The sequence below is a fragment of the Dendrobates tinctorius genome, unplaced genomic scaffold (assembly GCF_039654945.1).
Source record: "Dendrobates tinctorius isolate UK_male_01 unplaced genomic scaffold, ASM3965494v1 ptg000422l, whole genome shotgun sequence".
Classification (NCBI taxonomy): Eukaryota; Metazoa; Chordata; class Amphibia; order Anura; family Dendrobatidae; genus Dendrobates; species Dendrobates tinctorius.
In genome coordinates this window covers 1,914,940-1,939,119 of record NW_027362086.1, presented here as the reverse complement: position 1 = coordinate 1,939,119, position 24,180 = coordinate 1,914,940, and the positions used below count along the sequence as shown (strand labels likewise).

Sequence of the window (24,180 nt, the reverse complement as noted above, 5' to 3'; positions counted from 1 at the left end):
CTCCCTGGCATGCTCTCAATCAACTTCTGGATCAAATCCTGACTGATAGCAGTCCATTCTTGCAAAATCAATGCTTTTATTTTGTCTGAATTTGAAGGTTTTTGTTTGTCCACCCGTCTCTTGATGATTGACCACAAGTTCTCAATGGGATTAAGATCTGTGGAGTTTCCAGGCCATGGTCCCAAAATCTCTATGTTTTGTTCCCTGAGCCATTTAGTTATCACCTTTGCTTTATGGCAAGGTGCTCCATCATGTTGAAAAAGGCATTGTTGATCGCCAAACTGCTCTTGGACGGTTGGGAGAAGTTGCTCTTGGAGGACATTCTGGTACCATTCTTTATTCATGGCTGTGTTTTTAGGCAAGACAGAGAGAGCCCATTCCCTTGGCTGAGAAGCAACCCCACACATGAATGGTTTCAGGATGCTTGACAGTTGGCATGAGACAAGACTGGTGGTAGCGCTCACCTGGTCTTCTCCGAATAAGCCGTTTTCCAGATGTCCCAAACAATCGAAAAAGGGATTCATCAGAGAAAATGACTTTACCCCAGTCCTCAGCAGTCCACTCCCTGTACCTCTTGCAGAATATCAGTCTGTCCATGATGTTTTTCCTGGAGAGAAGTGGCTTCTTTGCTTCCCTCCTTGAGACCAGGCCTTGCTCCAAGAGTCTCCGCCTAAGGCTGAGTTCACACGTGGCGTTTTTTTCGCGTTTCCGCGTCGGTTTTAACCGCACGATTTTGCCGCGAAAAATAAGCATCCCATGCATTCCTATGGGATTCCGCAATGCTGTGCTAATGCTGCGGTTTTTACCGCGGCGGAATCGCTTCGCGGTAAAAACCGCAGCATGCTCATTAATTTGCGGAATCGCGGCGATCCCGCACCCATAGGAATGCATTGTTCCGCTTATTTCCCGCATGTGGCTGTGCACACCATGCGGAAAGTAAGCAGAACAATTGCGGATGGTACCCATGGTCCGGAGGAGAGAAGACTGTCCTCCGGGCTTTGGGTACCATATCCCTGTAAAAAATAGAATTTAAAATAAAAAATATTGTTATTCTCACCCTCCGACGTCCCGCGAAGCCTTCCCGCTTCTCTTCACGCTCTCGTTCCCAGTAGTCCTTTGCGAAAATGCCCGCGATGACGTCCCTTCTCGCGGGATCGCGACGTCTCGCGGTCATTCGCGCGACGTCATCGCGAATCACCGCGAGACATCGCGGGCATTTTCGCAAAGGATTACTGGGAACGGCTGCGCGGGACGTCGGAAGGTAAGAATAACACCGTTTTTTATTTTTTTTTTACATTCTATCTTTTACTACTGATGCCGCATAGGCGGCCTCAGTAGTAAAAAGTTGGTCACACTCGTCAAACACTATGTTTGACGAGTGTGACCAACCTGTCAATCAGTTCTCCAAGCGATGCTACAGATCGCTTGGAAAACGCTAGCATTTTGCAAGCTAAATACGCTTGCAAAATGCTAGTTTTTCCAAGGGAAAATCGCGGGAATTTAAAATGCGATTTTCCCACGGAATGGAATTCCGGAATTCTCGCATTAATTTCCGCGAGAGTTCCGGTACGTGTGCACTTAGCCTAACAGCCCGTGCAGATGCACTCACACCTGCCTGCTACCATTCCTGAGCAAGCTCTGCACTGCTGGTAGCCCGATCCTGCAGCTGAAACACTTTTAAGAGGCTGTCCTGGCGCTTGCTGGTCTTTCTTGGGCGCCCTGGAGCCTTTTTGGTAACAAGGGAACCTCTCTCCTTGAAGTTCTTGATGATGCGATAGATTGTTGACTGAGGTGCAATCTTTCTAGCTGAGATACTCTTCCCTGTTAGGCCATTTTTTGCAGTGCAATGATGACTGCACGTGTTTCTTTAGAGATAACCATGGTTAACAGAAGAGAAACAATGATACCAAGCACCAGCCTCCTTTTAAAGTGTCCAGTGGTGTCATTCTTACTTAATAATGACAGATTGATCTCCAGCCCTGTCCTCATCAACACCCACACCTGTGTTAATGGAGCAATCACTGAAACGATGTTAGCTGGTCCTTTTAAGGCAGGGCTGCAATGATGTTGAAATGTGTTTTGGGGGATAAAGTTCATTTTCTAGGCAAATATTGACTTTGCAAGTAATTGCTGTTAAGCTGATAACTCTTTATAACATTCTGGAGTATATGCAAATTGCCATTAGAAAAAATGAAGCAGTAGACTTTGTAAAAATTAATATTTGTGTCATTCTCAAAACTTTTGGCCATGACTGTACAACTAGCTCGCGTTACTGTCCTGCAGTAATTATGGGCATACAGTGTCCATGATGTTTGATTTTGATATATGATCATGCCCTAAAATGGACACTGTATGGGCGGAATCTGCTGACATGGGTGTGGTGTCACTCCTCTCCTCCCCTACTGGGTGCTTGCTAAGGGAAAAGAGAGGATGACATCTAGGAACACAGTGAGCAGCCATTTTGATGGGGCCTGCAAAGTTACTGACTGTCTTTTCATGTAAAGTCTGGATCAGAACAGGTCACCAATCAGCAGAAATGTTTCCTGGATTTCTGTGGAGCAGACAAGACGACGGTCCATCCATGTGTATAAAACACAGCGCTCTATGTACAATCCCTGGCACCGAACAGGGTGCCCCCCACAGACCAGCACACTGCTCTCCTGAAATACTCTGTGCTGCTGTCACTCTGCTCCTCCCCCATACATCTCCCTCTGTGACCCCCCCCATAGACCAGCACACTGCTCTCCTGAAATACTCTGTGCTACTGTCACCCTGCTCCTTCCCCCATACATCTCCCTCTGTGACCCCTCCATAGACCAGCACACTGCTCTCCTGAAATACTCTGTGCTGCTGTCACCCTGCTCCTTCCTCCATATATCAGGCCCCTGTCGTCTCGCTTTCACACATCGCCAGGACAGAATCTGAGGAGAGGAATGGGTTCTTCGGTCACCGAGGATGGCAGGCAGCAAGGATTCTGGGAGCAGGGTGACAGCAGCTCAGAGCATTTCAGGAGAGCAGTGTGCTGGTCTATGGAGGGCACAGAGAGAGATATATGGTGGAGGGAGCAGGGTGACAGCAGCACAGAGTATTTCAGGAGAGCAGTGTGCTGGTCTATGGGGGGCACACAGATATATGGTAGAGGGAGCAGAGTGACAGCAGCACAAAGTATTTCAGGAGAGCAGTGCGCTGGTCTATGGGGGGCACAGAGGGAGATGTATGGGGAGGAGCAGGGTGACAGCAGCACAGAGTATTTCAGGAGAGCAGTGCGCTGGTCTATGGGGGGCACAGAGGGAGATATATGGGGGAGGAGCAGGGAGACAGCAGCACAGAAATCCAGGAAACATTTCTGCTGATTGATGGCCTGTTCTGATCAAGACTTTGCATGCAAAGACCCCATTCCCCTCCTCAGATTCTGTCCTGGCGATGTGTTAAAGCGAGGCGACAGGCACAGTCCGGGGTGACGCTGGGAAGCAGGCTGGGGGGGAATGGAGCCATACAGTAACGATACAAATGAGACCCCTCTCTTCAGCTGCCTCCCCAGCCCTCCCCTGACTGCACCTATTACCCCTGACCCGTGTGCAGGTGCTCAGCCAGAACCACCCTAGAATGGGTCCCCTTTTAGCAGATCACAAATAATACCGCCATATACTTCACACACAATGCAGCCATATAGATCATACACAATACCACCATGTAGATCACACATAAAACCAGCAGGGTGACAGCAGCACAGAGTATTTCAGGAGAGCAGTATCACACGGCAGAGAATTAGATACACTGCTCAGCAGACAGTATCACACAGGAGAGGATTAGATACACGGCTCAGCAGTAAGTGTCACACAGGATAGGAATAGATACACGGCTCAGCAGTCAGTATCACATAGGAGAGGATTAGATACACAGCTGAGCAGTCAGTGTCACACAGGATAGGAATAGATACACTGCTCAGCAGTCAGTATCACACAGGATAGGATTAGATACACGGCTCAGCAGTCAGTGTCACACAGGATAGGATTAGATACACGGCTCAGCAGTCAGTGTCACACAGGATAGGAATAGATACACGGCTCAGCAGACAGTATCACACAGGAGAGGATTAGATACACGGCTCAGCAGTCAGTATCACACAGGAGAGGATTAGATACACAGCTGAGCAGTCAGTGTCACACAGGATAGGAATAGATACACGGCTCAGCAGTCAGTATCACACAGGATAGGATTAGATACACGGCTCAGCAGTCAGTGTCACACAGGATAGGAATAGATACACGGCTCAGCAGACAGTATCACACAGGAGAGGATTAGATACACGGCTCAGCAGACAGTGTCACACAGGATAGGAATAGATACACGGCTCAGCAGACAGTATCACACAGGAGAGGATTAGATAAACAGCTGAGCAGTCAGTGTCACACAGGATAGGATTAGATACACGGCTCAGCAGACAGTATCACACAGGATAGGATTAGATACACGGCTCAGCAGACAGTATCACACAGGAGAGGATTAGATACATGGTTCAGCAGTCAGTATCACACAGGAGAGGATTAGATACACGGCTCAGCAGACAGTATCACACAGGAGAGGATTAGATACACGGCTCAGCAGACAGTATCACACAGGAGAGGATTAGATACACGGCTCAGCAGACAGTATCACACAGGAGAGGATTAGATACACAGCTCAGCAGTCAGTATCACACAGGAGAGGATTAGATACACGGCTCAGCAGGCAGTATCACAGGAGACAGTATTACAGATATGCCCACACTGGTGAAACTTCCAGCCCCCCCCCCCAATTATACACTAGACTATGGGCTGTATATGTCACTGTCCTCCTCAGACAGCCATAAAAGCTCTTATAAAAGCAAAGGTGTCAGATTACCGGAGATCACTGAGGCTGTGTGTGAGTGAGGAGGAGACAGAGCAGGAGGACAGTGGAGCTGGAGCAGGAAGCACGGTGCAGAAAGTGGAGCTCAGCAGATAGCACTGGGCTACAGTAAAATGGCGCCCAGCCACACCTACAGCAGTGAATGGTGCAGCCCACAGGGGCGTGCCCAGTTCTCTGCTAATGAGGCTGCATGGTGGGGTCGGGAGCCGACCGCAGTCTCCTATGTCCAGGGACGGCCATATTTGCAGACTGTATGAGTCCTCCACAGATCTGCAAATCAAGATGGCAGCGCCCAGTGGCTACATTAAAACATTATTACAAACAAACCATAACTCCTGGTTAGTACAACATTTGCTGAAACAACATGTTTTGTTACTTACTCTTTTTTTGCAAATTATATAAAATTGCGGCACCTTTCCTTTAATGTGTATAGGAGCTATTACACGCTTTCACATGGTCATCAACAGAAGGAATTAAATGAATGAATGACCAATCGAGCATGCGCAATGCTGTTATAATTAGATGGGAAACAAAAACTCCCCGTTCTGGTGATAGATGAGATCTCATGAGGTTGGATGTCCACCAACTTAGAAGAAGTCATCATTGTGGATGGATTTAGTGGTTCAACTTCATCCTTTTAAAATTAAAAAAAAAAAATTAAATAAAAAAAAAAAAAAAAATCTATGGGCCGTTTACTCTTAGCATTTCCGTAGGACGTACACACCCTTTTATGCATTTCATTGTTAAGCCATTAACATTATAACTATTTGATGAACAAAGCTTACCTTCCCCAAACATACGGTCCAAAGAGTTTCTCCCCTACACTTAAGAATTCTTCTATGACACCGTCATACTCTTTTTTTGCAGCTTGAATTAGACATGGCTCTGCCCAAACCCTGCTCCTAAGAACAAACAGATTTGCAACATTTACACACCAAAAAAGGATTAAGATAAAGCAAAAAAAAAAAAAAAAAATGCAGATAATATTTAAAATATTTTTTGTTTAAAGGCATATTATAATTTACTAACCTTGGACCAACTTCTGCAGACACTATATCCCCAACAACCAGAGCCACAAGGTAAGAAGGAATCGGATGTGTCATTTTAAAAGTAGAAGTAGAACCTTGATAATCCCAAACATCAGCACTCATGACTGCTGTAAATCCATCAGGAACCTTCACAACCAAAAAGAGAAAGGAAGAAATAAATCAAAACTGATGCTAGTATCAAATTCTCACCACTAGTGGGCAGTGTTTCAGATTAGATGTAAGGCTGCGTTCACACGTGGCGTTTTTTTCGCGTTTCCGCGGCGGTTTTAACCGCGCGATTTTGTCGCGAAAACTAAGCATCCCATGCATTCCTATGGGATTCCGCAATGCTGTACTAATGCTGCGGTTTTTACCGCGGCGGAATCGCTTCGCGGTAAAAACCGCAGCATGCTCATTAATTTGCGGAATCGCGGCAATCCCGCACCCATAGGAATGCATTGTTCCGCTTACTTCCCGCATGTGGCTGTGCACACCATGCGGAAAGTAAGCAGAACAATTGCGGATGGTACCCATGTTCCGGAGGAGAGGAGACTGTCCTCCAGGCTCTGGGCACCATATCCCTGCAAAAAATAGAATTTAAAAATAAAAAATATTGTTATTCTCACCCTCCGACGTCCCGCGCAGTCTTCCTGCTTCTCTTCACGCTCTCGTTCCCAGTAGTCCTTTGCGAAAATGCCCGCGATGACGTCCGTTCTCGCGGGATCGCGAAGTCTCGCGGTCATTCGCGAGATGTTGCGGTCATTCGCGAGATGTCGCGATCTCGCGAGAACTGACGTCATCGCGGGCATTTTCGCAAAGGATTACTGGGAACGGATGCGCGGGACGTCGGAGGGTAAGAATAACACCATTTTTTATTTTTACATTCTATCTTTTACTACTGATGCTGCATAGGCGGCCTCAGTAGTAAAAAGTTGGTCACACTTGTCAAACACTATGTTTGACGAGTGTGACCAACCTGTTAATCAGTTCTCCAAGCGATGCTACAGATCGCTTGGAGAACGCTAGCATTTTGCAAGCTAAATACGCTTGCAAAATGCTAGTTTTTCCGCGGGAAAATCGCGGGAATTTAAAATGCGATTTTCCCGCGGACTGGAATTCCGGAATTCTCGCGGTAATTTCCGCGAGAGTTCCGGTACGTGTGCACTTAGCCTTACATAGATGCAAGAGAAAAATATTACAGTTATGGGGAGATCTAAACATATTGTAGTTGGAAAAATAGACCAACATTGTAGAGATGCTACGCTTCGCTGCATTTCAGATGTTTCAAGAAATCACGCAAGAATTTGCTTACTTCCTTTGCGTGTATCGAAACACAAAAAACAGAAATATGGCAAATTGGACATAAACCCCAAAAATTGGCAGGACAAAATTGTTGGCACCCTCAGCTTAATATTTGGCCACATGAAAAGGTACTAAAAAGGGTGCTTGTGACATTAAATATCTGAAAGACATCTATCTGTACATAAGATTGCTTTATAAACTTCGAAAACTAGCTTTAAATGACAGAATTACTGTATGTAAAAGTTGATGTTAAAAACGCTTTGCACATGGTGCCACTTTATTAATAAAAAAAAAAAAATCTTTACTACTTCAGTGGCAATTTGTGCTTTTTCCCTTTTTTTTTTAATATTTTTTTTCCAGGGTAGCAATAAACCATGACAGGCGGTCTGTCTAGCACCCGGTGTTGGGCTTCCCCCAATAAATTTAACTAGAGTACTGCAGCAGCAGCGCCCCTGGGATAGGATTGAATGACACCCTGGCTGGAAAACAGATTCTGTTAAGCTGTGGTCGGCAAAGAGGTTAACTAGCATCATGAGGAGCTACAGTATAGAACTGCCCGGAGAGGAAAAAAAAGGGCTCAGTAATATACAGTGGTGAAAATAAGTACCATATTTTTCGGATTATAAGACGCACCACAAATTTTGATAATAAAAATAGAAAGAATTTTTTTTTTTTAAATAAAACGGTGGTGCTTCTTATAATCCATGCATCTTATTGCTTACCGGAGGTGGTGGCTGCGGTGAAGCTGGGATGGGGGGGGTTTCTGATGTGCAGTGCGCCGCTACTAGGGTGTCCGGTGGTGATGGTGGGGTCTCCAGTGCTGCTGCAGGGGGGCTCTGCCGACATTTTGTGAAAGGCCAGTTCCGTGGTTTCCTGTGCAGTGGCCTCCGGAAAAATGGCCGCCGGGGGGATGGCGCATGCGCAGATGGACATCTCAGCATCAAGATCTCGGGAGATGAGATCTCAGCACGGAAGTCTCATCTCCCGAGATCTTAATGCCGAGATCGCCAACTGCACGTGTCGTCCCTCCGGCAGCCATTTTCCCGAAGTCCGCCGCACAGGAAACCACGAAACTGCGGGGGCTCTCTCCTTTCACAAATTTTCAGCAGAGTCCACCGCAGCACCAGAGACCCCAGCATCACCGCCAGACACCCCCTCATCCACAGCCTGCGGCAACGGTACCAGTAAGGTATATACGCATTATAAATTTTGGGGGAAAAAAGTGCGTCTTATAATCCGTAAAATATGGTATTTGACATACTGCCGATTGGAGAGGTCTGTAATTTTTAGCGTAGGTATACTTCAACTGTGAGAGACAGAATCTAAAAATAAAAACCAGAAAAATCACATTGTACAATTCTTAAATAATAAAAAGAGCATTTTATTGCATGAAGTATTTGATCACCTACCAACCAGCAAGAATTCTGGCTCTCACAGACCTGTTAGTTTTTATTTAAGAAGCCCTCCTACTCTACACTCAATACCTTTATCAAAAACACCTGTCTACACACTCAAATCACACTCCAACTCTCCACCATGGCCGAGGACACCAGGGACAAATTTGTAGACCTGCACAAGGTTGGAATGGGCTACCGGGCAATAGGCTAGCAGCTTGGTGAGAAGGAAACTACTGTTGGCACAGTTATTAGAAAATGAAAGAAACACAAGATGACTGTCAATCTTGCTTGGTCTGGGGCTCCATGCAAGATCTCCCTCGTGGGGTAAGGCTGGGGTCAGACTTGCGAGAAACTCGCACGAGTCTCGCATCTTAATACCCAGCACTGCCGCCGGCACGCCGAACTGGAGTGCTCAGCTGCACAGAAATTCATGGAGCCGCACACTCTGGTCCTATGTGCCGGCAGCAGTGCCAGGTATTGAGATGCGTGACTCGTGCGAGTTTCTCGCATGTGTGACCCCAGCCTAAGAATGATTCTAAAAAAGGTCAGGAATCAGCCCAGAACTACAGTACATGGGAGAACTGGGACAATGACCAGTATCAAACATTACAGATATTAACACACTACGCGCCATCATGGCATAGAAGTCCTGCAGGGCTGGTAAAGTCCTCCTGGTCACGCCAGCACATGTCCATGCCTGTAAGACGTTCACCAATGACCATCTGAATGATCCAGAGGAAGTATAGGAGAAGGCTATGTGGTTAGATGAGACCAACATGGAACTTTTTGGTATCAACGCCACTTGAGGTGTGTGGAGGAAGGAGAATAATGAGTACAAGCCTAAGAACACCGTCCGAACCATGAAGCATTATGGGGGTAAAGAAAATCATACTTTGGGGGGGTAGATTTCTGCAAAGGGGACAGGATGACTGCACCTTATTGAAGGGAAGATGAATTGCAGGATTTTAGCCAACAACCCTCCTTTGATCATTAAGAGAATTGAAGAGAAATCATGGCTGGGTCTTCCAGCAGGACAGTGGTCCTAAACACACACACCGCCTAGGCAACTAAGTAGTGGCTCTGTAAGAAGCATTTCAAGGTCCTGCAGTGGCCTAGCCAGTCTCCAGACCTGTACACAACAAAAAAATCTTTGAAGTGATCAGAAACTCTGAGTTGCTCAGCAACAGCCCTGAAACCTGAAAGATCTGAAAAAGAAGATATGTATGGAGGAGTGGGCCAAAATCCCTGCTGCAGCGTGTGCAAACTTGGTAAAGAAATACAGGAAATTTTTGACCTCTAATTGTAAACAAAAGTTTGTGCCAAAATTTTACATTTCTGTTTTTCTATTGTATGAAATACTTGTTTCAGGCAATAAAATGCAATTTAATTATTTAAAAATCATATAATTTGATTTTTTGTTTTTTATTTTTAGATTGTGTCTCACAGTTGTAGTGTACCTACAATAAAAATTGCAGACCTCTACATGCTTTGTAGGTGGGAAAATGTGCAAAATTGGAAGTGTATCAAATACTTATTTTCCCCACTGTATAGTGTAAATGGAAGACTTGGGTCTAGTGTCTGAATTTTGCGTTCTTGGTTTATCCGGGGGCTGAATTAGTTTTGAAGTATGGCCTGGGACATTGCCATAATTGAGGGCTCTGGTGTAGGGTATGGGCGATATTTAGTCCTTCCACACCTATCTTGCATTTTTCAATTATGTGGATGTAAGTGTGTGATACAATCATTTCTGAAAGTACAATCAACCATAATCTAAGCATTTAGCCTTTCACAGAATAGTTGGTTTTTATTTTACAGTGACTCAATGACCAAGTTACCCTTCAAAGTTTACATGAAACTGGTAAGCACTAGGGATGAGCGAATAGCTTTGGATAACTCCTTATCCGAATATCTAAAGCTTACCAAATGGCTACATTGGAAACCCGGATACCTGCAGCTCCCGATAATCAGCTGTTCGGCGCCGCAGCTGCATGTGTCACGGCTGTGTGACAGTCACAATTAAGGCCCTGTCACACACAGCGAGATTGCTGATTTTGTGACGCCACAGCGATCTCACCAGCGACATCGCTGTGTGTGACATGTATCAGCGACCGGCCCCCCCTGCCGGGTATCGCTGATCGTGCTCGAACGTCCTGGGCCATTTTTTGATTGTTGGTCTCCCGCTGGCCAGTGCGCATCGCTGCGTGTGACAGCGAGAGACCAACGATCAGCGACGCTAGGAGCTGGTTTCCAAGGTAAACAGCGCGCCTCTTAGTTACCCGCTGTTTACCTTGGAAACCAGGGGAAGAGTCATGAGGAGAGAATTTGCATATTCCCAGTGCCTTCTGGGGTAAGTGAAGAGTCTCCGCGAGCTCAATGATCACTGGATTTTGGCCGTTGCAGCTGAAAAGAGGAAATCGGTAAACTTTTTTGGCTCATTTTTCATTGCTTTGAAATCTCTAACATGGAAGAGGCCAGGAGCCATTTGGTGAGCTGCATTTCTTGCTACATGTTCACAGACTTACCAGTGGAAAAGCCAAACTTCACATGCCACAAATGCAAGCTTGTGTCCCTGTTGGAGGAAAAGTTGCAAAATCTCAAAGAGAGGTTAGCTACATTGAAGATCATTAAGGAAGATGAAGAGTTCTTAGACAGACCAGAATTATCTCTTCATGTTACAGAAAGAGAAGAAATTCGAAGTGCACCTGAAGAAACAGAGGAATGGAAACACGGGACCCAGAGAAGCAGAAGTATCATAGGGCAGTCAGCGCCCATACTGCTAAGGAACCAGTACCAGGCTCTTAAACAGGAGAACGATGAAGAAATACATCAGGATAAGACTGCCCACAAACAGCAACCTTGTACGCCTTCAGAATCCTCCTGGATGGAGAAAGAAAAATGTTGTGAAGAAGAAACAGAGTGGTGGTCATGGGGGGATTCCCTGTTGAGAGGAACAGAGGCCGCTATCTGCAGACCAGATATAACCTCAAGAGAAATGTGCAAAAATTAAAGATGTGTCTGAAAGGATATCAGGACTCTTCAGACCTACAGATGACTACCCATTCCTGCTACTACATGGGGGGACAAATGACACAGCAAGAAACAACCTGGAAACCATCTGCAGTGACGTTGAAAACTTAGGTAAGAAAGTGAAAGAACTGGAAGCGCAGGTGGTCTTCTCTTCCATCCTCCCAGTGGATGGCCATGGAACAAGGAGGTGGAATAAGATTCTGCAAGTGAACAACTGGCTATGTTGATGGTGCCGTCAGCAAGGATTTGGATTTCTGGATCACGGAGTGAATTACCTATACGATGAACTACTTGCTAGAGATGGGGTGTACCTTACGAAGACTGGAAAACATGTATTTGAAAGTCGCCTTGCTACACTCATCAGGAGAGCTTTAAACTAGAACAATGTGGGAAGGGAAGCAAAAGCCCAGAAAAAGTCATACACCTGACAAATGCTACTGAGAACTCTGCTATTTGAAATAGGAGGAAAGAACAAAGACAAAAGAATTTAAATAATAAAAATATTGGCGAAAGAGAAACCAATCACAAACTAAAATGTTTCTATACTAATGCACAAAGCATGGGCAACAAACAAGGAGAATTGGAACTACTAACACAGGAAAAGAAATATGATGTCATTGGAATCACTGAAACTTGGTGGGACGATACGCATGATTGGAATACAAGGCTAGAGGGTACAACTTATTTGCTAGAAACAGACTTTATAAACGAGGAGGAGGTGTCGCATTGTATGTTAGAAACGCGTATATCTGCACAGAGATTGAAGCTTCAGAGACTGGGAGTTCTGTGGAAACTGTTTGGGTAAGAATACAAGGACAGAACAATGGAAAGGACACCATTGTAGGCATTTACTACAGGCCGCCTGTGCAAGCTGAAGATATGGATGAACTCTTTATGCATCAAATGGCCAAGTTCTCTCAAAAAAATATGACAGTTGTCATGGGAGATTTCAACTATCCTGACATTTGTTGGGAATCTCTCTCAGGCAAAGCTAACAGGTCAAGGAAATTCTTATCTCTTGCTGACAACTTTATCTTCCAAAAGGTAGGGGAGAAAACAAGGGGATCTGCTACCTTGGATCTAATCCTCAAACAGGGAGGAAATGGTTGAGGAGGTAAGAGTGGCTGGAACCCCTAGGAGGTAGCAACCATGCTATTTTAGAATTTTGGATAACTAGAGGAGGAAGACCTGTGAAAACTCAGACATCAAGGTTAGATTTCAGAAAGGCGGATTTTAAAGGGATTCAGAAAGAGAATTGGAGGGATCCAATGGCTGGATATCCTGAAGGACAAAAAATTCCAGGAAGGATGGGAAATCTTGAAAAATGAAATTCTCAAAGCACAATTGTTAACAATTCCGAAAAGAAGAATAGGTAGCATTTAAGGAAATCAGAATGGATGAACACAGAACTTAAGCACATGCTAAAAAGGAAGAAAGAAATGTTTATAAAAGTGGAAAAAGAGGGAGGCATATCTAAAGAAGAATATAATGCTATCTGCAGAACCTGCAGGGCACAAATCAGATTATCTAAAGCTGACGATGAATTGAGGCTTGCAAGAGACGTCAAAAGCAATAATAAAAGGATTTTGGGGATATGTCAAAAGTAAAAGAAAAATCAAAGATGCTATAGGAATTTCACAGGATGAAAATGATGAAATGGTAAGACAGGATGTTGAGAAGGCTGAACTTTTAAATTCCTATTTTGCATCTGTTTTCTCTCAGAAAGGAAATGCAACATCAACTATTCTTCACTGTCCTTTTAAGGGAATAGAAGAATCCAGGCCATCTATAAACAGAAAGATAGTGAGGGAACACTTAGCTAACCTAAATGAATTCAAGTCTCCAGGTCCAGATGAATTACACCCCAGAGTACTGAAGGAGATAGCAGAAGAAATTTTTGAACCCCTCTCCATAATCTTTGAAAATTCTTGGAGAACAGGAGAAGTCCCAGAAGACTGGAGAAGAGCAAATGTTGTTCCTATCTTCAAAAAGGGGAAGAAGGTGGACCCAGGCAACAATAGGCTGGTGAGTCTGACTTCTATACCAGGAAAGATCTTTGAACAAATTATTAAACAACATGTATGTCAGTACCTGGATAAGAATGAAGTGATTAAACGGAGTCAGCATGGGTTTGTAACTAATAAGTCATGACAGACTAACTTAATTTCCTTCTATGACAGAATCACTGACTGGGTGGATCAGGGAAATGCTGTAGACATACTATATCTTAACTACAGCAAAGCATTTGACAAAGTATGTTACACAATCCTTATAGAAAAAAATGGCTAAGTATGGAATGGACAAGGCAACTGTTAGGTGGATTCATAACTGGCTTAGTGATCGGACTAAAGAGTGGTCGTAAATGGCTGTACATCCAGTTGGAAGAATGTCTCAAGTGGGGTACCACAGGGCTCTGTTCTGGGCCCTGTATTGTTCAACATCTTTATCAACGATTTAGATGAAGGAATTGAGGGTAAACTGATTAAATTTGCTGATGACACAAAGCTAGGAGGGATAGCTAATACTAGAGAAGAGAGAGAGAGGATTCAAAAAGATATAAATAAACTGGAGCAGTGGGCAGCAACTAACAGAATGGTTTTTAACAGGGAAAAATGCAAAGTATTACATCTGGGCAATAAAAATGAAAAAGCATATACAGAATGGGAGGAATAGGGCTAAGCAACAGCTCATGTGAAAAAGACTTGGGTATACTAATAGTTCACAAACTGAATATGAGTCAACAATGTGATGCAGCAGCAAAAAAGGCAAATGCAAATCTAGGATGTATTAACAGAAGCATACAGTCTAGATCACGTGAAGTCATTATTGCCCTCTACTCCTCTTTGGTCAGACCTCATCTGGAATACTGTGTCGTTTTAGGCGCCACATTTTAAGACATCAAACTGGAGCAAGGTCAGAAAAGAGCGACCAGAATGGGGACCGGTCTGCAAACCCTGTCTTATGAGGAAAGGTTGCAGGATTTGGGAATGTTTAGCTTGCAGAAGAGAAGACTGAGAGGAGATTTAAAAGCTGTCTACAAATATCTCAAGGGCTGTCACATTGTAGAAGGGATCATCTTTATTCTCATTTGTACAAGGAAAGACTAGAAGCAATGGGATGAAACTGAATGGGAGGAGACACAGATTAAATATTAGAAAAAACTTTCTGACAGAGTGATCAATGAGTGGAACATGCTGCCACGAGAGGTGGTGAGTTCTCCTTCAATAGAAGTTTTCAAACAGAGGCTGGACAGACATCTGTCTGGGATGATTTAGCGAATCCTGCTTTGAGAAGGGGGTTGGACCAGATGGCCCAGGAGGTCCCTTCCAACTCTACGATTCTATGATTCTCTGAGCTAATATGGGGACATTTTTATCCCTCCCCCGCATGATGCTGATTGCTTTGGAATGGTCAAAGTCATACAGGGAATGAAATGCATCTCCCCAGCTCACCCGAGAGAAAAATCTCTGTACCGTCCAGCTGGTCTCAAACTATAACCCAAACGCTACCAGCCAATATCTTTGCAACGGAAAAGAGATGTGAAATTTTAATACGCTCACACTAGTGAAATATCCTTTTTAAAAAGAGGCAGCAAAATAAGGAGTGACAAGGGTTGCAGAAATGAAGAAGGATTTCAGGCCAGTAATCTCAGCAGTCATCATTATATAAAGACATCCAGGCCGGATAGAGAGGAACAGGAACTTACAACCACAATTAGAAACCATCCCCAGCAGTCACATGCACAACTCATACAGCAGTGTCTGCACTAAACACGCACTTAACAGATGAGAATTGTATTGTTATTTTAACAAAAAAAAAATTCATGTCATCACCTGGATAACTGCTTTAACCCCTTAATGACCGCCGATACGCCTTTTAACAGCGTCAGTTAAGGGTACTTTAACCACAGCGCCGCTTTTTAACGGGGCTGAGGAATAAGGGTGTGTGTTGGCTACCAGGGGTAGCTGAGATCCCAGAGAACATGATTCAGGTTGGTTTTTACCCACCCCGGTGTTGCGATCACCGTTATTAACAGTATAAAGGCGACCACAAAAAAAAAAAAAAAAAAAAAAAGACCGATTTTTCCAATAGGCTCCCCCGATCACCCCCTGTAACAGCGTCCCTCCACCGGCCTGTGTCCCTGGACTGTAGTCTAATCAGACCTGAGTCAACAAATAGTGGGGGAGTCTGTCTTCGTTCTCCTCAGCACAGGACTTATCCAATACAAGCTTGTAGCTTCTAGAAACTTCTTAAGGGTCCCGTTTCACATAGCGACGCACCAGCGATCCCGACAACAATACAACCTAGTAGGGATCGCTGGTGCGTCGCTAAATGATCGCTAATAAGATGTCAAACAGGCAGATCTCTTCAACGACGCACCAGCGATCCAGACAATGATACGACCTGGTAAGGATCGCTGGTGCATTGTCACACAGCAGCGATTCCAGCCTGCGTCCCTGAGTTCTGTGTCGCCAACGAGGTCGCTTGTTGGCGTCAAACACAGCAATGCATGCTGGCCAGCGGGACGCCGACGATGAAAAAATGGCCCAGGACATTCGAGCACGAGCAGCGATATCCAGCGGGGGGGCCGGTCGCCGATATGTTTCGAATGTAGTGAGATCGCTGTTGCGTTACAAAATCAGCATTAGCGATCTCGCTATGAGAGATGGGGTCTTTAGCCACATAGTCAAAAGTAGGTGGGAGCCCTCCCCCATGGAGGGCTGGATCCCAGGACACAGGACAATAGACTCATGTGTTGGCCGAGTCAGTTGTGTGGCGACCTGTGAAGGGCTGGGATCTTATGCTGAAGTGAGATCCCAGTGACCATATGTATTTTTAGAAGCTGCCATGTGGGACTGTGTTGTGTCCCTCATTTGCTGGATCCACTTAATTCACCCAAGGACTATTTCTATTTTCCTGGAGTCGGATTGCCGGGTGACGCCCCCGGATCTGCTCCCTTTGTGTGGGCTCATTGTGGGCTCTAAGAGACGCATTTGATATTATATGTTCTATGCTCCGTCTCAATAAATCCCATTGGATTGATCTTCAGCCTGGTGTCCCTTCCTGCTCTGTCGCACACACCGTCACACCCCCCCCCCCCAGGTACCTCTGGTGTCTCTGCAGGCCCCCAGCGTCTTCTTCCGGGAGAAAATGGCGTGCACATGCGCAATGCGCCTGCCGAAATCTGCCGGCCGGTACCAATAGGAAATTTTTCCTATTGGTTCATTTTGATCACCGTGATAGGGTCTATCACAGCGATCAAAAAAAAAAATAAATAAAAAAAAATCGTAAATCAAACCCCCCTTTATCACCCCCTTAGGGCATGTGCACATGCTGCGGATTTCGCTGCGGATCCGTGGCGGATTTGGCCCTGCGGATCCGCAGCAGATCCGCAGACCGTGTACAGTACAATGTTAGCCAATGGGATTTCAAATCCGCTGTGCACATGCTGCGTATTTTTCCGTGCGGTTTTAAATCTGCAGCATGTCAATTCTTTCTGCTGATTCCGTTGTTCCATTGTCAAGGTGTCAATCCGCAGGGGAAAACCGCTGACAAATCCGCAGGAAAACCACAGGTCACTTTACCTGCGGTTTTACCTGCAAATCCGTGCGGAAAAATCCGCAGGTGAATCTGCAGCGTGTGCAGTCACCCTTAGTTAGATAAAAATAATAATATTTAAAAAAAAAAATGTGTTTATTTCCATTTTTCCATTAGGGTTAGAGTTGGGCTAAACTTGGGGTTGGGATTAGTGTTAGGGGTGTGTTGGGGTTAGGGTTGGAGTTAGAATTGGGGGGGGATCCACTGTTTAGCTACATCAGGGGGTCTCCAAACTCGACATGGCGTTGATTACATGACATGGATTACAGCCAATTAAGCGTTCAAAAAGTCAAAAGGTGCTCCCCCCTCCCTTCTGAGCCCTGCCATGCACCTAAACAGTGGCTTTCCCCCTCATATGGAGTATTGGCACAAAAAGTTGTGGTCCATTTTCTATTTTGGAACCAATTTTTGTTGAAAAAAGTAAAACGTTCATTTTCTCCTTCCACATTGCTTTAGTTCCCGTGACACATCTGAAAGGTTAATAAACTTCTTGAATGTGGCATTGCGCACCTCGAGGGGTGCAGTTTTTAGCATGGGGTCACTTTTGGATATTTTCTGTTATATTGACTCACCCCCCCCCCCAAACTCCCTTCAAATGTGAGGTGGTCCCATAAGAAAAAAAAAAGTTTTGTAAATTTTGTTGGAAAAATGAGAAATTGCTGGTCAATTTTTAACACTTAGGGTATGTTCACACTGGGCATTTTTTCTGCGTTTTTAGGCTGTGTGCCCACGTAGCGATTTTTAAGCGTTATTGCCGCGATTTTCGGCGCGAAAACGTTTAAAAATCGTGTACAGAACGCACCCCATGCATTACTATGGCATTCCGCACATGCTGTGCTAATGCTGCGCTTTTTTCCGCGGCGGAATCGCAAAGAATTGCCGCGATTCCGCACCCATAGGAATGCATGAGAATCGCTTACTTCCCGCATGTGGCTATGCCCACCATGTGGGAAGTTAAGCGTCTCATGTGCGGTTGGTACCCACGGTGTGGAGGAGAGGAGACTGTCCTCCAGGCCCTGGGTACCATACCCCTGTAAAAAAAAAGAATAAAAAATTGGGGTATATTTACCTTCCGGCGTCCCGCGCTGCATTCCCGGCCTAAGCGTTCCCAGTAATGCCTTGCGGCACGGTCCAGTGATGACGTAGTCTCGCGAGATCGCTATAGCAACGTGAGACTACGTCATCACAGGTCTCGCAAGGCATTACTGGGAACGCTGAGGACGCCGGAAGGTAAATATACCCCGATTTTTTTATTTTGTTTTAGCATTTTAACATTCTATCTTTTACTATTGATGCTGCATAGGCCGCCTCAATAGTAAAAACCTGGTCACACTTGTCAAACACTATGTTTGACGAGTGTGACCAACCTGTCAATCACTTTCCAAGCGATGCTTCAAATCGCTTGGAAAGTGCTTGAATATCGCACACGAAAATCGCGATCATAATCGCGGTAAAATCGCGCAGAAAAAAACGCGCGATTTCTGGGAAGGAGTCCGTTTTTTTGGTGTGCGTTTTAACACGCACCGTGGGCACATAGCCTTAATCTAATTTTCAGCCGCTTTTTCCTTTACCAGCTAAGCCTATGGGTTTTCAAAAATCTCATGCACGCATATTGTTTTTTTTGTCATCAGGATTTTGTGCTTTGCTGCTTTTTTTGGACATAGAGCATGTCACTTCTTTCTGCGTTTTTGCAGCGTTTTTTCACCCATTGGCTTGAATGGGTGTTAAAAAAAACGCTGTAAAAATGCAGGTACTTGCAGTGGTTTTTCTGCAGAAAAGTCATGGGGGTACTATGCACAAAGAGACAAGTTAGCCCAAAAAAAAGGCACCAAAAAACGAACCAAATCCGCAACAAAGCCTGCGTTTTTGTCGCAGCCTCTTTCCTGCCAAGAAATCCGGTTTTGCTGCATAAAAAATCTGATCAGTACTGTAGTCTCTTGCAGAGACTGCAAGTCTGCAGTGATAAGCTATGTTCACATGTTGCTTTTTTGATGTTTTTGTTTCCTACAGACAAAACCTGATCCCTTGACAAAAAACAAAGTGTTGCTGGCTTTTCAGGATCCTAAAGTTCAGCTTTGCTTCCACCATACAAGCATGAACAATGCAAGACATATGGTAAACCATATACATTTTTTGAAGAAAAGGCAAATTGATCAAATTATTTAGTGAGAAAGAAAGACTAACTGTATGTCTGAAAAAAATAGTGACTATACTGAACCAAAAAGGTTCATGAAAAAATATAATTAAAAATATAGCAGTGGGGGAGTTGAAATGGTGGTGAATAGTTTACCCAAGACATGGGCAGTGCATTTTGTAGTTAGGACACTTAACTTTCACACATTGGTCAGGGCGATTGAGATGGTCGGGCATTGTTCAATGCAACACATACAGAGCAATTCAATGGCAAACCTGTTTACTTTAACGCCTTTCTGACATCGGGTGCAATAGTACACCGATGTCGGACACCCTCCCTTTGATGTGGGCTCCGGTGGCCTCTTACCCAACACACGTCAGCTGTTTTGAACAACTGGCAAGTGCCCGGAACAGCCGCGTGTGGAATCGCAATCCACCTGCGGCTATTAGTCCGTTAAATGCCGCTGTCAAACGCCAACAGTGTCATTTAACATGCATTTCCGGCAATCATGCTGGAAATCTGCCCATCGATGATCGCTTGTCACCGATGGGTTAGCATGACAACCAGAGCTCTTCTGGAGACTGATATGGTTGTCACTGCCAGATTGCTATGAGCGCCACCTGGTGGTTGGGCCCATACCTCACTTGCTACATACAGGCGATCTGATCATCATTGCCTATATGTAGCAGAGCCGATTGGGTTATGGTAGACTATTGAAGCATGCCAAAAGCAGGGGGGGGGGGGGGGGGAACTTTTTAAAAATATAAAAAAAATAAAATTATAAAAGTTCAAATCACCCCCTTTTCGCCCTTACTTATTGTTTTCTATAGTAAAAAAAAAAGACGACCACAAAAATGCTCAAATAATTGACAAGCTGCAGTTTTCAAAAAAGCAGCAGTTTTCCAATTCATTCAGTGTGTGTGCATGAGATCTCTGATATTTCAGACTTTGCTGGTACAGTAAAACAGCTTTTAATTTGCATAAAAAAGGCAGCAAAAATGCAACGTGTGAACATAGCCTTCGCATACTAGAGAGCCTTGTTGGAGATGAATGATTATTATATAAGAATATTGAGTGTACATGTTGGAGCAGTGCATACCTCTCCCTGACTGCATTATGCTGGGTTTCTACATACAGATTTCAAGAAGAAATATCACTGAGCATGAGCCTTTATAATATGGCGAAAATAAAAAGGAGTGAAGAAATAGAAATATATACAGACACACATTTACCTACAATATTTGTATTCCATACTTGCCTTGACTTTTGCAGAATACGTGCATTTAACAGCAGGTGTATCAAAACAAGGAAAAAAGCAACGATTCAAAACAGCTTGACCCTGTGTATACAAGTACGGCTTCTTCTTTCCAGCAGTCTGTTCAGGTTCTAACCAACATACCTAAAAAAAGAAGAAACAAATATACTGTATATTACATCAAGTAACCTGATACTATAATCATTTCAAATGGGAGAAAAAAAAAAACAAAAAAAAACACAAAACATACAATAAATCTCCGGGTACAGAATATACAATACACACAATTTACGGTAACAACTGGAAAGAACTAATCAACTAGAAGCATGCTACTAAACTACTGCCTGTAGGTTACTGTACGCAATCCTGCTGACAGGTTCCCTTTAAATATGCGTAGTGAGAGTGTATTAAAAGGGTAGTCCAAAGGCAAGGCAATTTTCATTCTAAATCCCTATTTGATGCTATAATCTAAAATATTTTCTAGCATACTTGCATTAAAAATTCCCTGTTCCCCAACTATATTATCCAACGGCTTTTCTAATTTTTCCCCTACTTCCCTTCTGATGATGCTGCATTTCAGAATCCGAGTGCATGCTGGGATACTCAAAGTCATCATCGGGCACAGGCTGTGGTCACTGTCGCAGCCTCTGCCCCTTCCATAAAACGAAGCGTCATCAGTGACCCTCGGGCAGTGCTCACCGTCTTTATGATTTGGACGGGGGGGTGAGGATACTCTTTTGGAGTTTTTCAATAAACTTAATACATATATCATGGGTCTCACTTTTTCCCTTCACTATGACTATCATTCAATTAATTTCCTTGACACTCTTGTATTCATCAATTCTGACGGCTCGATCGGAACAGATTTGTATATAAAACCCACAGATAAAAATAGTTTACTTCATTTCAATAGCAGTCATCCACGACATGTGAAGCGTGCGTTGCCAAAGTCACAACATGTAAGAATAGATAGGATCGTTTCTGATCTATCCACAAGAAAATTGAGACATCAAGAAATGGAGACACGTTTTCGTAAAAGAGGTTATCCGATTCGGATTTTAGAACAATCTAGGTTTCCCTCTCCTCGTAGAGATAAGACCAACAAGTTAGCATTTGTTAGCACTTTTCATCCCTATAGTACTCTTATTAGAGGTTGCATATTATGACATAGGGATGTATTGAAAAATTCATATCCAAATATTCCTGAGTTTATGTCTAGGCCCCTTATGTGTTATAGGAGATCCAATAATATTAGGAATCTTTTAGTGAGGGCTGATGTTGGCTCTGGTAAGGAGATGGTCCAGAAAACTTTGACTATATCACGTAAGGGAACTTTCCCTTGTTTGGGGTGTTTGCAGTGTTCAAATGTGATGAAAGGTGACACCTTTACCCATCCCCGTACAGGACGACGTTTTTCTATTAATGGATACTTCACATGTGATTCTTCTTTTGTTGTATATCTGATAAAGTGCCCATGCAGTCTCGGATATGTTGGGGAGACTACGCAACATATCCGCGACCGCATTTCTCAACACAAATCCACCATTAGATGTGGAAGAACTTTATTACCGATCCCGGACCACTTTTTAGCATGTGGGCATTCTGTGGCACAATTAAGGTACCAAGTCATTGACTGGGTACCAATGACTAGAAGAGGGGGAGATAGGATTAAAAGACTGAAGGAACGTGAATCCTTCTGGATTCATACTTTGCAGACCCTAACACCGTTCGGGTTAAATAGAGAATATGAAATTGGGTGTTAGTTGAGTTATATCAAATTTGGGCCATGTTATTGGACTGTCCATGACGGTTTTACTCTGTCTGTTATATATTTCATTATTATGTTTTTATTTGACCTTGCAATGATTTTTGAAACTTGTGGCTCTTCTCTAATGTGTGCAATGTAGGCCACGTTTTGTCTCGTTTTCTTATGGATTTAAATTTTGGTGGGAATAATCATAATTTTTATATATATCTGTATGCTTTTTATTTATTATCTCATATTATTTAATTTATTTATTTTTGTCTTGTTTTTACTAGTTTGATAATGCACGTGGGAAATGATCCTTATCCAGATATGTTGGACGGTGGTGGCGGCTTTAAACTTTTCTTTTCAATATCAGTTTCCCGTTTGAATTCGGTATTCCCCTGTAAGCCTGCTTACGTCATCTCACAATCATTCGGCTTTTCACGTCGGCTTTTTCCGGTATATGCAGACGGCGCAGGCGCAGTTCTCTCTGTGGGACGCTGACTCTTACTCCGGAAGTTCTTAGTTTCTCCGATATAAAAGAGAGCCTTGTCCTCTCATGACGGCGACGGAGCATACCGCACGGGTCACCAGGGGGCACCTGCACATAATCCACGGATTTTCAAATAGGTAAGTTTGGACTGAGTTACATCTGGATATGGGACTTTTATAGAGCGCACCATGTATTTTGATTAGGACCTTTTTTTGAATTATTTTATATGGAACATATTTTATGTCGGGATACGGCACTCTCATATATTGCATTGTATATTTGGAATCGGCATGACTTGGTAAATTTTCCCTGGTGGCGCGCTATGTTTTTGAAAAAAATTTTCTCAATATGGTGCTATCATGTTATTTTCTTTTTTCTTATAAGGCATTCCACACCCATGTGGCTTGTATGATGAATTTGATTCAGATGTCCATGGATTATTATTTCCACAGGTATTACGCTGGGTCTATAAAGATTATTGAAGCGTATATGACATTGATTTATTATACATAAGGTCAATTTATTGAGTCTCGGCTCTATGTGGATCATGATTTTTTATTTTAGTACGATTAGTACTTCATTGTATGTATATTCCTTATATAATATGTGCATATATCGTTTGTTTATTCTGCAGATAAGTTCTTGAAAAAGGCGCTATAGCCGAAACGTTGAAATTTTCTTCTGTGGAATATTTATCAATTATTCCTTTTTGGGGTCTTTATGATATTTTGGAAATAATAAACTTTGATTTCTACTGATTTGAGTTTCATTTGAATTTAGTGTGCCGAGGTTTTTTGTAAATTATGCAAATTGTCTCTTCAGAGACGAAGAGGACTAGAACTCTAGTGCCACCTATTGGAGGTAGCAATCCTAAAATTCAATGTTGACCCTTTAACGAGCCTAGTTACATGACTTAGGATAAAAGCCAAGCCAGAATCTCCATTTGCAGACACTGTGCTTCGGGGTACTGCCCCTCATCAGTGCAAAGTGGGAGAAGATCTGGAGGTTTTTTGTATTACATTCAGTGTTGGATTTTACCTCTGAGCACCAGACAGAACAGTGAGCACCCCGTTTATCTTTATATATGCTATATTTACCACCTTCCCACCTCTTTATATTTATCTAAAGCCCGGCTTACATATTTGTTTGTTTGTCCCTTCCCTGATTTGTACCATATATTGCATGTTTTTATGAATTTTGTATGATGGTTTTTCCATCTAAATAAAATATTGATTTATTTCACCTAAATCTATTTCTTTGGGTTTACACTCTTCTGTTTTGTATACTATGACCTGTGAATGTGGCCTGA

General features: G+C 43.6%; 1 protein-coding gene across 1 annotated transcript in view; it reads right to left on the bottom strand.

Moving 5' to 3' along the window:
• RNPEP (arginyl aminopeptidase) overlaps nt 1-24,180 on the bottom strand; it is a 72,290-nt gene that overhangs the window by 42,224 nt on the left and 5,886 nt on the right. Inside the window, 3 exon segments of the mRNA XM_073564019.1 lie at nt 5,676-5,792; nt 5,920-6,065; nt 20,635-20,775. Coding sequence (XP_073420120.1) covers nt 5,676-5,792; nt 5,920-6,065; nt 20,635-20,775 — 404 coding nt within the window.